Source organism: Notothenia coriiceps, unplaced genomic scaffold (assembly GCF_000735185.1).
Source record: "Notothenia coriiceps isolate Sejong01 unplaced genomic scaffold, NC01 NC01_scaffold00021397, whole genome shotgun sequence".
NCBI classification, from domain to species: Eukaryota; Metazoa; Chordata; class Actinopteri; order Perciformes; family Nototheniidae; genus Notothenia; species Notothenia coriiceps.
The window spans coordinates 1,775-16,912 of record NW_011354098.1 but is presented as its reverse complement, the minus strand read 5'-3'; the positions used below and the strand labels follow the sequence as shown (position 1 = coordinate 16,912).

The 15,138-nt window shown below is 41.7% G+C and overlaps 1 protein-coding gene across 6 annotated transcripts in view; it reads left to right on the top strand.

The window, feature by feature from the left end:
- The window catches only part of pleca (plectin a), a 55,657-nt gene extending 40,770 nt beyond the window's left edge, over positions 1-14,887 (top strand). For all 6 annotated transcript variants that reach the window (XM_010780178.1, XM_010780176.1, XM_010780174.1 and 3 more), the window contains 3 exons: positions 2,939-6,286; positions 6,892-13,885; positions 13,978-14,887. In XM_010780178.1, the coding sequence (XP_010778480.1) occupies positions 2,939-6,286; positions 6,892-13,095 (9,552 nt within the window). In that variant the 3' untranslated portion in view covers positions 13,096-13,885; positions 13,978-14,887. The remainder of the gene's footprint in view (positions 1-2,938; positions 6,287-6,891; positions 13,886-13,977) is intronic.
- The last annotated feature ends 251 nt before the right edge of the window (positions 14,888-15,138 follow it).

The following is a 15,138-nucleotide window of genomic DNA, read 5'->3' as shown; positions in this document are numbered from 1 at the left end:
ATCATGATTAATAAAAAAAAGTATTAAATTAATCTTTTAGTATATTAAATCAAAACTTATGAGATTATTCAAATCACAATTTGCAGTTACATCTTTAAACATGTTGTTTTATTTGTCGAAAAGTTAAAAATAAATCAGAAATTGCAATTGGAATTTTTTTTCACTTTTTCTGCTTTTAAAAGAAATATATTAAGATAACTAACAATTCATTTGAGTTAAGTAACAACTGTTTTCTTATCGACAGAACGACCACTTTTTTTTTATCTTCAACCTCAGATTTCAAAAAATCAAACCAACCGAGGATGTTGATTCAAATATACCAGCAATAACCATCCTAAACCAGATGAATTATTGATCATTATGAAAGATTTCTAAAGCGTTGGACCTTCTGATTTGTACACAATGCAATGCCCACTTCTAAAGAGTAGAACTCATGTCTTGATGTTATCTGTTGTCAGAGTTAAATGTACCCTGATCTTGGATTAATGTCTGGTCACTTTCATTTTAATCCAAGCTTTCTTTGTGTTACATCAAATCATGCTGTGTTTGCTGCATCACTATATGCTATTCTTCTTCATTTCCTGCTTATATCCTTAATGATTTTTTCAATCAGCTGCTTTTAACCAGTTAAACCCCACGGCTGGGGCAAAACGCAACATCTTACAAGAAACAGCATCTGAGGGCTTCTTAATATTTAACAAACTATGAATGTCTCATACCCACTTAACGGGAAGAAACTCAGCTTTCAGACAATATTAACAATTTTTAGCTAAACGACACAAAAGGGTAATAACAAAGGCTCTGAATTAGCCCTGAGCGAAGAAATGCTAACGCACTTAGCACAGAACTCAAGGTAAAATACCCTTATTACTTATTGGATCTGCACAAACAAGATATCGATTAGCAAACTGAGATTCCACAGATTCCAGACATATAAGTATCATCACTGAGCGATCAGAACTCGAGGCGAAACGACAACAAACAACAACAACAACAACAACAACATTTGCTTTACGGAGCCAAAACGGCTAAAAACGTCTTACCTTTGTTGTTTTTACCTTTGTTGAAGGTTAATCCATAGGTTAATCCAATGTGTCTGTGTCACTTTGAAATGGTTACTGATAATCCATCATTCCATTTGTATGTCAATAATGGAGATTTATTATTAGCTGCTACAATAGCTACTAGAGTGTATGACAGCTTCCGGGGCATTCTGTCTACGCATCCCTCATTCACCAATGGGTAATGTTTGGATGGATTTTAGGAACTTCCCTCTATTGGCTCTAACGGTTAAAACGAGGTGTCAATCATCAAAATCGACCGAGGGGGGCCGGAGATATGGAAAATGCACCCAAATGACCCCAGAAGTGGTTTTTTTTCAAAATATTCTAAAAAAGGTCAAATGTCACTTGTTTTTCATAAATCTTGATACAGGGTACTTATTATATGTTATAGTTTGGATTCCTAGAGCTTTTAGTCTACCTTACCATCATCCAAGAGTGGTTTTCACTATAAGTAATGATTTTCTTTTTGGACGGACACTATCATTTACATTTTTTTTACTATGTTCAATCTGAATTAACTTTAAAGGGGACCTATCATGCAAAATGCACTTTTTGATGTCTTTTATACATAAATATGTGTCCCCGGTGTGTCGGGGAACTCACATAGCGTCAGAAAATAAAACCCTTTCTCTTTTCCTCCGAACCCAAATCTTTTAAAAACGGGGGTATAACGAGCGGATACAGATTTGCTACCGATATGACGTTAAATCGGCGGCAGTCCCACAGAAAGTTGCTATCAGAAACAATGCCTGACGTGTTTTGGACGTAATCTCGTCTTTGTTTACATTAGCAAGCCTCGCTAACACTCAGAGCTAACCTGTTCTGTAGAGCACATGTGTTTAAAAAGCAGGAAATAAAAAAAGGAACTCACCTTGTGATAAACCCGCAAGAGAAAAAGCATTTGAGCTCCATACTGTTTCAGAAATAATCCTTGATGTGTTTCAGAACAGGATGGCGTTTTATCACAGCAGAATTTAACTTTATCTCTGGTAGAATTCTGATAAGGCATTAGCTCCGTCTCCTCCTCTTTTTTTTCTCTTTTTTTTCAAGCTAAGGACCCAACATCCGTGTTTCTCTAACAGGGCTGCAAAAGAGGGGTATGAGCAGTATGAGGCATGGCTACAATGGGGGATCTGTTTGGTATTTTAAGCAAAAAACTTCACAGACATGTTTTGTATAGGTATGGCCCTACAATAGGTTTTTGCAATATAGCATAATAGGTCCACTTTAAAATAAAAAAAGTATATATTGATTCTGACTTTTCTACATCCAACTCACAGGTTTATCATTGCTTTGAGAAAAAAGATTATTAATTTAACTCTTTTAGAAGGGAAGATATGGTCAATTGTTCTGGGAATGTCATTTTCGAGCCTGAGACCTGAAAAACATGCTCAGGGCTCAACTGGTTAATTTAAGAATGGAAAGATTAAGGAAACACGACTACATGTATAACCCTAAGTATCAAATAGTGACTGAATTATACAAGAATGTTCCTTTAGAAACCCAAATATTAAACATTTTATAGCAGCAACAAATTCCGCACATTTTAACAAAACTTGTACTGAGTATGAAATCATTACGACTACATTCACAAACATACATTCAAAATACATTGAAATACCTGAACTGCATGAAAGCAAAGTGAAGTGCTGTGCTGTAAAGTCAAGTGTCGTTCTGTGTGCCACACATTAAAATAACCTGACAATCATTTCCCAATACAGTATTTATTGTTAAAAAAATGTAACTGTAATATATTAATGTATTTACATATTCATGTACCTACATGTTTTATTAATATCGAAATGTCATTTTGAAGTCTATCACCTAACATTTTCACAATTTCCTTTACTCCCTTTTTGCTTCTACTAATACAGAAAGCTTCTGAAAAACTAAAAGAAGAGGAGAGGAAAAAGATGGCAGAGATACAAGCCGAGTTAGATAAACAGAAACAGATAGCTGAAGCTCAAGCTAAGTCTGTGATTAAAGCAGAACAAGAAGCCCAGGAGCTGAAGTTGAAGATGAAAGAAGAAGCCAGCAAGAGGCAAGATGTTGCCGTGGACGCTGAGCAACAGAAGCAAAACATACAGCACGAGCTGCATCATCTGAAGAGTCTGTCCGAGCAGGAGATCAAGTCCAAGAGTCAGCAGCTTGAGCATGCGCTGGTCAGTCATACCAAAATCGAGGAGGAGATCCACACAATTCGCATCCAGCTAGAGATGACAATAAAACAGAAGAAAACTGCTGAGTCGGAGCTACAGCAGCTCAGAGACAAGGCAGCTGAGGCGGAGAAGCTCAGGAAAGCTGCTCAGGAGGACGCAGAAAGGCTCCGCAAGCAGGTGGCCGAAGAAACTCAGAAAAAGAAAAATGCAGAAGACGAGCTGAAACGTAAATCTGAGGCAGAAAAAGAGGCCGCCAAGCAGAAGCAGAAGGCGTTGGATGATCTGCAGAAATTCAAGATGCAAGCCGAGGAGGCAGAGAGACGCATGAAACAGGCTGAGGAGGAGAAACTGAGGCAGATCAAGGTAGTAGAGGAAGTGGCTCAAAAGAGTGCTGCTACACAGCTGCAAAGCCATTCCATGTCATTCAACGTGAAGGCATCCAAACTGGAGGAATCCCTAAAGAAAGAGCAAGGCACGGTCCTCCAGCTGCAGGAGGAAGCTGAACAACTCAGGAAACAACAAGAGGAAGCTAATAAAGCCAGGGAGCAGGCAGAGAAAGAGCTTGAAACATGGAGACAGAAAGCCAACGAGGCTCTCCGCTTGAGGCTGCAGGCCGAAGAGGAAGCCCAAAAGAAGAGCAAGACTCAAGAGGAGGCAGAGAGGCAGAAAGTCGAAGCAGAGCGGGATGCCAAGAAAAGAGCTAAAGCTGAAGACGCTGCTTTGAAACAGAAGGATAATGCAGAGAAAGAGTTGGAGAAACAAAGGACATTTGCAGAACAAGTAGCCCAACAAAAGCTCTCTGCAGAACAGGAGTGCATTCGACTGAAGGCTGACTTTGACCATGCCGAACAACAGAGGGGTCTGTTGGACAATGAGCTCCAGCGTCTGAAGAAGGAGGTGAGTGCCACCGAAAAGCAGAGAAAACTACTGGAAGAAGAGCTGGCTAAAGTCAGAAGTGAAATGGATTCTCTTCTGAAGATGAAAACCGAAGCTGAAAAGAAGACGATGTCCAACACAGAAAAGAGTAAGCAGCTTCTTGAGTCTGAAGCTTTGAAAATGAAACAACTTGCTGATGAAGCGACCAGGCTGAGATCAGTCGCTGAAGAGGCGAAGAAGCAGAGGCAGACTGCTGAGGAAGAGGCAGCCCGGCAGAGAGCGGAGGCTGAGAAAATCCTCAAAGAAAAGCTGGCTGCCATTAACGAGGCAACTCGCCTGAGGACCGAGGCGGAGATCGCCCTGAAAGCGAAAGAAGCAGAGAACGAGCGACTGAAAAGAAAAGCTGAGGACGAAGCTTATCAGAGGAAGCTGCTGGAGGATCAAGCCGCTCAGCATAAACACGACATCCAAGAGAAAATCATTCACCTCAAGAGCTCCTCGGATTCTGAGATGGTGAGGCAGAAAACCATCGTGGAAGAAACTCTTAGGCAAAAGAAGATTGTTGAAGAAGAAATTCACATCATCAGGATCAACTTTGAGAAAGCATCCAAAGGAAAGTCTGATTTGGAGAATGAGTTAAAGAAGCTGAAGGTTATTGCTGAGGAGACACAGAAGAGCAAACTCAAAGCGGAAGCAGAGGCCGAGAAACTGAAAAAGCTGGCTGCAGAGGAAGAGAAGAAGAGGAAGGAATCTGAGGAGAAGGTGAAGAGGATTACTGCAGCGGAGGAAGAGGCGGCTCGACAATGCAAAGCCGCCCAGGAGGAAGTTGCACGCCTCGAAAAAAAAGCTGATGAAGCAAATAAACAAAAAGAAAAGGCTGAAAAGGAGGCAGAGAAGCAGGTTATCGTGGCCAAAGAGGCAGCGCAGAAATGCAGCTCTGCAGAGCAAAAGGCCCAAGAGGTTCTCAGCAAGAACAAGGAAGATAGCCTCGCACAGCAAAAGATGAAAGAGGAGTTTGAAAATGCTAAGCGACTTGCCCAAGCAGCTGAGAAAGCTAAAGAGAAAGCAGAGAAAGAGGCTGCCTTGCTCCGACAGAAAGCTGCAGAGGCTGAGAAGCAGAAGAAATCTGCAGAGGAGGAAGCTGCGAAACAGGCCAAAGCTCAAAAAGATGCAGAGAAACTGAAGAAAGCAGCAGAGGAAGAGGCATCCAAGCGAGCAGCAGCTGAGGCAGAAGCTCTGAAGCAGAAAAAGCAGGCAGATGCAGAAATGGCCAAGCACAAAAAAGAAGCAGATCAAGCTCTTAAGCTGAAGTCTCAGGTTGAGAAGGAACTAACGATGGTTAAACTCAGACTGGATGAGACTGATAAGCAAAAAGCTCTGTTGGACGAGGAGCTTCAGCGAGTCAAAGGGGAAGTTAATGATGCCGTCAAGCAAAAGGCACAGGTGGAGGACGAACTGGCCAAGGTTAGAATCCAGATGGATGAGCTTCTTAAACTTAAGCTCAAGATTGAGGAACAAAATCGAAGCCTCATGAAGAAAGACAAAGATAAAACACAGAAAGTACTTGCGGAGGAAGCAGGGAAGATGAAGAGCCTGGCAGAAGAGGCTGCCAGACTAAGTGTGGAAGCTGAGGAAACAGCCAGACAGAGACAGATTGCAGAGTCCAACTTGGCTGAACAACGAGCACTTGCAGAAAAAATGCTTAAGGAGAAAATGCAGGCAATCCAAGAGGCAACAAAACTGAAAGCGGAGGCACAGGAGCTCCAGAAACAGAAGGATCAGGCACAGGAAAAGGCTAAAAAACTATTAGAGGACAAACAGCAGATCCAGCAGCGCCTTGATAAGGAGACAGAGGGTTTCCAAAAGTCATTAGAGGCTGAACGGAAGAGGCAGCTCGAGGTGTCAGCTGAGGCAGAGACACTGAGACTGAAGGTGAAAGAGCTCAGTGACGCTCAGTCAAAAGCTGAAAACGAGGCTAAGAAATTCAAGAAACAAGCAGATGAAGCAAAAGCACGCCTTAAAGACACGGAAAAACAAAGCACAGAAACCGTTGTGCAGAAGTTGGAGACACAGAGGCTGCAGAGCACCAGAGAGGCTGATGGCTTGAAGGAAGCCATCGCTGACCTTGAGAAAGAGAGGGAGAAACTGAAAAAAGAGGCGGAGGAGCTACAGAACAAATCTAACAAGGTATTTCTTAATGAAATAAAATAGATAGTCAAATGAACAGTCATATCAAACACACTGACTACAGTATGTGTGGAAGCAAATGTAACATTTCATGTAAATTGCAGAGACTTAAAGTAACATCCAGCAATTGATATGAATGTCATTCAAAACACAATACTACAGAGTTCAAATGGTCGCTAGGGAAAACATTGAAGAACTTTTTGGGAAATACTTTTATTCCCTTTCTTGCAGCAGGTTAGATGGAAACATGATATCTCTCATATCTGTACGTTAATTATGAAACTACTGTGAGGAGACGTTAGCTTAGCATAACGGGGAGACGACAATCCTGGCTCTGACAAGTTCAAAGATAGCAAGATATCTGATGTTGATATCACAGTTTCTTACTTTGGACAGAGCCAGCTAGGAATATGTTCAGCCTCTATGCTAAGCAACCGCTAACTGTTACTTCAGATAGTATGCAGACACCCGAAAGGGATCTTTCAATCTAATGCTTATTTCAAAAATGTTGAACTATTACTTGAAATATTGCTTAGTTACATGCAATTATTGAGTGCTTTTTGTTTTGACAAATAACTGACTTGTTTCTTCTTCTTTCCAAATAGATGGCGAACACCCAAAAAGAAGAAATAGAGCAACAGAAGGCCATTATACAGAAGTCCTTCATCTCAGAGAGAGAACTGTTGTTGAAAAGACAAAAGGCTGTTGAAGATGAGAAAAAGAAACTCCAGAAACAGTTTGAGGATGAAGTGAAGAAGGCCGAAGCTCTCAAAGATGAACAAGAACGTCAGAGAAAGCTAATGGAAGAGGAGAAAAAGAAACTACAGGCCATTATGGATGCGGCGGTTAAAAAACAAAAGGAGGCTGAGGCAGACATGAAAAATAAGCAGACAGAAATGGAAGTGCTTGAAAAGAAAAGGCTTGATCAAGAAAAACAGCTGGGAGCAGAAAACCAAAAGCTCAGGGAGAAACTTCAGTGTCTTGAGGGTGCCTCCAAACAAAGTGCAACCAAACAGGTTGCCTCCAAAACGATTGAAGTGCAGACTGATGTGGTCTCTGAAGAGCAGTTAGTTACCATGACCAAGGTGGGAACAACAAAGACAGTCTTCAATGGCTCTGTTGAAGTGGACGGAGCGAAGAAAGTTGCAGAATCACCGTTTGCGTTTGATGGAATAAGAGAGAAGGTTCCTGCTGAAAGGCTTCATGACATTGGCGTCCTAACCAAAAAGGAATTGGACAAATTGAAAAAGGGCAAAGTCTCAGTGCAAGACCTCGCAAAGACTGATAAAGTAAAATCTTGCCTTCAGGGTCAGAGCTGTGTGGGAGGTATCTTGACTCCATCCAAAGAGAAAATGAGTGTCTATCAGGCTTTGAAAGAGAACAAGATCACTCCAAACACTGCCACAATTCTTCTGGAAGCTCAAGCTGCTTCTGGGTACATTGTAGATCCAGTGAAAAATAAACTTCTCTCTGTGGATGAGGCAGTTAAATGTGAGTTAATTGGCCCCGAGCTGCATGACAGGATGCTCTCTGCAGAGCGAGCAGCCACTGGCTTCAAAGATCCGTATACTGGAGCCAAAATCTCTCTCTTTGAGGCCATGAAGAAGGGCCTTATTGAAAAAGAGCCGGCCACAAAATTCCTTGATGTGCAGCTTGCAACTGGTGGCATCGTTGACCCGATCAATAGCCATAGAGTGCAACTACAGACTGCATACAAGCAGGGTCAGTTTGATGCAGACATGAACAAGAAACTCACTGATCCTAGTGATGATTGCAAATTATTCATTGACCCAAGCACTCAGGAGCCACTCACCTACAAACAGTTGCTTGAGAAATGCACAAAGGATGCAGAGACGGGACTGCTGATATTACCAGTAACAGAGAAAGCCACTCAGAGTGAGAGAACATACACAGATCTGGAGACTAAACAAGTGTTCAGCACATCAAACGTCATTGTGCCTTTTGGAAGGTTCAAAGGCAAAACTGTCACCATTTGGGAAGTCATCAATTCTGAATATTTCACAGAAGAGCAAAGAAGAGATTTGATTCGCCAGTACAAGACAGGCAAGATCACGGTAGAGAAAATATTTAAAATTGTCATCACTGTTGTGGAAGACAAGGAGAAGGAAAGTAAAAATGTGTTCATGGGTTTGAGGGCGCCAGTGTCTGCCAGTGAGCTGTTAGAGTCTAAAATTATCAACAAAGACTTGTTTAACAAGTTGAGTAATGGCAAAACAACAGTGAAAGAGATCTCTGAGATGGAGCCTGTGAAAAAGGCTCTTCAAGGAACACCCAGCATTGGTGGACTTTTGTATGAACCAACAAAGGAGAAAATGCCGTTTTATCAAGCTATGAAGAAAGAATTACTGTCACCAGAAACGGTGGCGAACCTTCTTGAAGCTCAAGCAGCGACTGGTTTTGTAATTGATCCCGTCAAAAATGAGAGGGTGACTGTTGATGAAGCTGTTAAGTCGGGTCTTGTGGGCCCCGAGCTTCATGAACGTCTTCTGTCAGCAGAGAGAGCCGTCAGTGGCTACAAAGATCCATATACAGGAAAGAAGGTGTCTCTGTTTGAAGCCATGAACAAAGGCCTCATAAAGAAAGACCATGGCATGCGTTTGCTTGAGGCACAATTGTCAACAGGCGGAATTATTGACCCTATTAACAGCTATCGCATCCCTCATGACCTTGCCTGCAAGCGTGGATATTTTGACGAGGAAATCGACAAGACATTGAACAAAAACACTGATGACACAAAAGTGTTTTATGATCCTAACTCGCAAGAGGATTCAACCTATGCTCAGCTTATGAATAAATGTGTCACAGACAAAGAAACTGGACTCCCATTGCTTCATCTTTCAAAGAAAGCTGCTAAGCCAAAAGAAGAAAAACAGATTACAGACGCTAAGACAGAAGAGGCTTTGAACCATTCGACTATGGAACTGGACTATGGCCCTTTCAAAGGAAGGAAAGTCACAATTTGGGAGATAATACACTCTGAATACATCACTGAGGTGCAAAGATTGGAGCTGATACGCCAGTACAGAACAGGGCAAATTACAATTGAAAAGTTGTTAACGATTGTGATAACAATGGTTGAGGAAAAAGGAGACGAAACAAAGGAAGAGGCTTGTTTTGAAGGCCTAAGAGCACCAGTCACTGCTAGCTCCTTGCTTGATTCCAACATCATCGACAAGGCTACATTTGACCAAATCCAACAGGGTAAAAAGACACCCAAAGAAATAAGTGAAACTGATAAGGTACGGAAGTACTTGCAGGGCACAGACCGTGTTGATGGTATCACCATGGAAGATTCAAATGACAAGCTAAGCATATATCAAGCAATGAAGAAGAAGGTTTTGCAGCAAGAAACTGGGCTTGCACTACTGGAGGCCCAAGCTGGAACTGGTTTCATAACTGATCCGGTCAAAAATCAAAAATACTCTGTGGACGATGCTGTGAAGGTTGGAGTTGTTGGCCCAGAGCTTCATGAGAAACTTCTCGCCGCTGAAAAAGCAGTGACTGGATACAAAGACCCGTACACAGGCAGTAAGATTTCTCTATTCCAAGCCATGAAGAAAGAGCTTGTCCTGAGGGAGCATGCCATTCCTCTCCTGGAGGCTCAGTTTAGTACAGGAGGTATCATTGATCCAGTGAGCAGCCATCGTGTTCCCAATGATGTGGCCATTCAACGTGGCTATTGCAGTAAACAAATGTCCAAGTCCTTCAATGAACCCTCCGGTGATGTTAAAGGCTTCACTAATCCCAACACCAATGAAAGTGTTACTTACAAGCAGTTGGTTGAGAAATGCGCAAGAGATGCCACCTCTGGTCTGTGCTACCTGCCTCTGTCAAAGGTTGAAGCTCCTGCTCCTGTTGAGAAATCTTATCAGTACACAGAGGAGCAAGCCCAGACAGATCTAGCCAACACTCAAATTGAGATCCCTCATAAGAGTTTTGCAGGAAAGACCATGAGCATTTGGGAAATAATGAACTCAAATATGCTTCCAGAAGAAGAGAGACTGCGCCTCATGGAGCAATATCGCTCTGGGCAAATCACAAAGGAAAGAATGCTAATCATCATAATTGAAATTGTTGAACAGAGAGAGACTCTGAAGTCAGAGCAGGGCATGTCATGTGATGTAATCAGAAGAAGAATAACTATTGAGGAGCTATACAGTGCTCGAATTATTGACTTGCAAACGTATAATCTCTTAAAACAAGAAAAGATGAGTATTCGTGAGGTAATGGAAATGCCATCAGTCAAACAATACCTCTTTGGTACTGGTTGTATTGCCGGAATCTTGTCAGTCAATCCACCAAAGATCAGCATTTACCAGGCTATGAAGAATGGAAAGATTAAGCCTGAAGTTGCCTTGAGTCTCCTCGAGGCGCAAGCAGCAACAGGATTCATGATTGATCCAGTAAAAGATGAACTCCTTACAGTTGATGAAGCTGTACGCAAGGGGCTTGTGGGCCCTGAACTTCATGACAAGCTTCTTTCTGCTGAAAGAGCAGTTACAGGTTACAAGGATCCATACACCGGGAAAGTGATTTCTCTCTTCCAGGCAATGAAAAAAGACCTTGTCCCTGAGGATTATGCCTTGAGGGTTTTGGAGGCCCAGAATGCCACTGGTGGATTCATTGATCCTGAATACTACTTCCGCCTCCCCACCGATGTTGCCATGCAGCGTGGATACATCAACAAAGAGACACTTGACAGAATATCTGAACCTACTGAAGATGTGCTTGGTTACATTGATCCAACAACAGATGAAAAACAGTCCTACGCCCAGCTACTGAAAAGATGCAGAGTTGATAAAGAAAGTAATTTGCGACTGCTTTCACTGGCAGATAGAAACCTCCTCTTCAAGGGTCTCAGGAAGCAAATCACTGTACTCCAGCTGCTTCGTTCACAGATAATCACCCAAAAGACCTACGACGAACTCACTGAGGGTCTTATTTCAGTAGAGGAAGTCAGCAGAGATGTGAAGAAATACCTGGAGGGTACCAGCTGTATTGCTGGTGTGTATGTAGAATCTAGCAAAGACCGTCTGTCTATCTACCAGGCAATGAAAAAGAACATGATCAGACCAGGGACTGCCTTTGAGCTCCTTGAGGCTCAAGCCGCCACAGGATACGTTATTGATCCTATCAAGAACCTGAAACTAAATGTCACTGAAGCTGTTAAGATGAGTGTTGTCGGCCCAGAGTTTAAAGATAAACTCCTCTCAGCTGAACGAGCAGTCACAGGCTATAAGGACCCTTATTCTGGCAAGATCATCTCACTATTCCAGGCCATGAAAAAGGGCCTCATTCTGAAAGACCATGGCATTCGTCTGCTAGAGGCTCAAATTGCTACTGGTGGAATCATTGATCCACAGGAGAGCCATCGCTTGCCAGTTGAAGCAGCATATGAACGTGGCCTCTTTGATGAGGAAATGAATGAAATCCTCACTGACCCCTCTGATGACACAAAGGGCTTCTTTGACCCCAACACTGAGGAAAATCTCACCTACCTGCAGCTGATGGAGAGATGTATGACAGACCCAGAAACAGGCCTTAGTCTTCTGCTTCTGAAAGAGAAGAAGCGCGAGAGAAAGACATCATCCAAGTCTTCTGTCCGCAAGCGTAGGGTCGTCATCGTCGATCCAGAGACGGGCAAAGAGATGTCTGTGTATGAGGCATACCAGAAAGGGCTCATTGACCACCAGACATATATGGAGCTCGCAGAGCAGGAGTGTGAGTGGGAGGAAATTACCATCACCTCATCTGATGGAGTTGTGAAATCCATGATCATTGACAGAAGGTCTGGGCGGCAGTATGACATTGATGATGCACTCTCAAGAGGACTGATTGACAAGTCAGCTCTGGATCAATACCGTGCAGGAACGCTGTCCATCACAGAGTTTGCAGACATGCTGTCTGGAAACACGAGCGGCAGCAGATCACGTACATCCTCCTTTGGCTCCTCTTCCTCTTACCCCATGAGCCCAATACCTTCTATAAAAGTCCCAGCAACCACATGGAACGACCCTACTGAAGAAACTGGCCCTGTGGCTGGAATCTTAGACACAGAAACCCTGGAGAAGGTATCCATCACAGAGGCCATACACAGAAACCTGGTGGACAATATAACAGGTCAAAGGCTGCTGGAGGCTCAGGCATGCACAGGAGGTATTATCGACCCAAATACTGGAGAGAAATTCACCGTTACAGATGCAATGAACAAAGGGCTTGTGGATAAAGTCATGGTGGACCGCATCAGTCTAGCCCAGAAGGCGTGCAATGGATTTGAGGATCCCAGAACCAAAGCCAAAATGTCAGCAGCCCAAGCTCTAAAGAAAGGCTGGCTGTACTATGAGGCCGGACAGCGATTCCTTGAGGTCCAATATCTCACTGGTGGTCTAATTGAACCAGATGCTACTAGCAGAGTGTCCATAGATGAGGCAGTGAAGAAAGGCTCCTTAGATGCACGCACTGCACAGAAGTTACGAGATGTTAGCGCATACTCAAAATACCTTACATGCCCTAAAACCAAGCTTAAGATCTCCTACAAGGATGCTATGGAAAGAAGCATGGTAGAGGAAGGGACAGGCCTGCGATTACTTGAAGCCTCATCCCAATCCAGCAAAGGCCTTTACAGTCCTTATAGCGTCAGCGGCTCAGGCTCCGCCTCTGGGTCACGTTCTGGCTCAAGAACTGGCTCCAGGTCAGGCTCCAGAAGAGGCAGCATTGATGCCACAGGTTCAACAACGACTTTCTCTTCCACTGCCTATAGTTCGCCAAGCTATGGCCGCCGATACTGATTAGTAAAGGAATGATTTCCAAGGGAAGGATACACTATAAAGCCACATTGCTCACCAGATACTTCTCAGTAGAGTAAAGACTACCATTATTCTGCTCTGCATGTGGTTGTTACATGACTTTTAATATTTCATTTTCTACAAGTTAAATATTTCTTTATTGTATTTGTCAAATTTACTTTAACATATGTTTATGCTCAGACTTTCTAATTACTGTACTGTAAGCAGCATATGCAACAGCTGTTTTTTTCAAAAGTGCATATAATATTCTTTTGGTTTATAATACCATAAGCATTTACTGTTCCACAAACAAGATTCTATTTACGATATTGTACTTGGTGCACTATAACTAAAACTGTTCATTAACATTAGCCTGACTGTTAAGGAGAACCAATTGGGTTTTACAAGATATATTGTACATGTGTATATTTCTGCAAAAGAAAATGTTAGTTAAAGAAAGATAAATGACCCCCTGCAGAGCAGAATAAGGATTCTCCCCAAGATGAAAAACACTATAAGTGTCTGCTTTAAGAATGCCAAGCTTCAAGATCTTTTTCTGGACTAAACTGCTGCCTCATATACTCTCCAATATACTTCATTCCCAGTTGTCTGTCATATAACCTGGAGTAACAGCAACATCCTAACCTTACAAAATGAACCTCCAAAGAGCAATCTACCATAAATGGAAGAATCATGTATCCTATTATAACACAATCTGACAGTTCCTGACGTTACACATCCAACCTCAAGACCAACACAAACAAGTCCCTGCCTTTCTGAGCACTTTAAAAGGGTAGGTTTCTTTGTCATATCTGATTTTAGTGTGATTTCTTTGTATGTTATATTTAGTGCCCATAATTAAATGTTGTTGTTTTTCTGTTTCAGATTTTGTCTTCACAGTTCAGTTAGTCTCTAGCTCCTTGTTCAGATGTCTTCCAGAGACCTGTGGCATCCACTTGGACTGTGAAATTCACTGTCATCAAGGATTGTATGCAACATCACAGAAAAACACTCGCTCATATGAAGATCATCTGCTTCATTTAACTGTTGACCATTTTGAAACTTGCATCCAAACTCATTTAAAGGCCTAAACCATGTAAGTGCCTGCGAAATACTCTAAAATACTCTAATGTGATGTTGAGTATTGTAAACATGGTGCAGTGGTTACATTGGCTAATGCATGTCTGAGAGAGCAATGCTACCCATAATGGAATGATTACTGTATTATCAGGTAAGCCTTTTTACAATCAAGTCCACTGCAGTTCCTTTCAGTGTCATAAATATAGTCGTCACACAGGGCTTAAATGTATGGTTTGAATGTTTAATAGCTAAGATTTAGAATATTTGAATAATGTTTCCCTACATAGACGATGTCAAATATGTACTGTACATTGATAATTATCCTGTGCACTTGCTAAAAGCCATGAATAAACATTTATTTGAGAAAGATCTTCAAGCTTCGCCACCAGACCCAGTATTTGTATTTTCCACACAATATACTTGTTTTGATTTAAATCTCCTTTGTAAATCATTTATATCATTTTATTTTCTTACGCTATATTTCTGCTTTGCATGATTTTACTAACATTTAAAAAGGTGCAAAAACAAAATAGTTGTATCCATTTATGCATTTATTTTATTATTACGTTTCAAAAGGTTTGAAGGATGTATTTTAATGACGGTTGTCAAGCCTTGTTGAAAAGGGTGTATTTATAATAAAATGGTGACAAAGAATTTTATTGTAACACCTTACGCTATATGTAAATAAAGATGGAAATTAAAGTTTTTTTCTCAAGTTTATTCATTTTCAATTAAATATGATGACAATAGGTAATAGTATGGTTATTTCAGATAATAGATGAATAGAATGAACTCCTATACTTGAGGCTCCTGCACGTTGCCTTGCATTATTTCACTGTCTAAAAAGAAGCTACCCTAAAGTTTATTTTGCCATTCTGTATATGGCAGCAGAATATCAGAGAATGAATATCTGTAAACAAATGAAGTATTTAGATACAGTATGTCACTCATGTAAAGGTCATTATT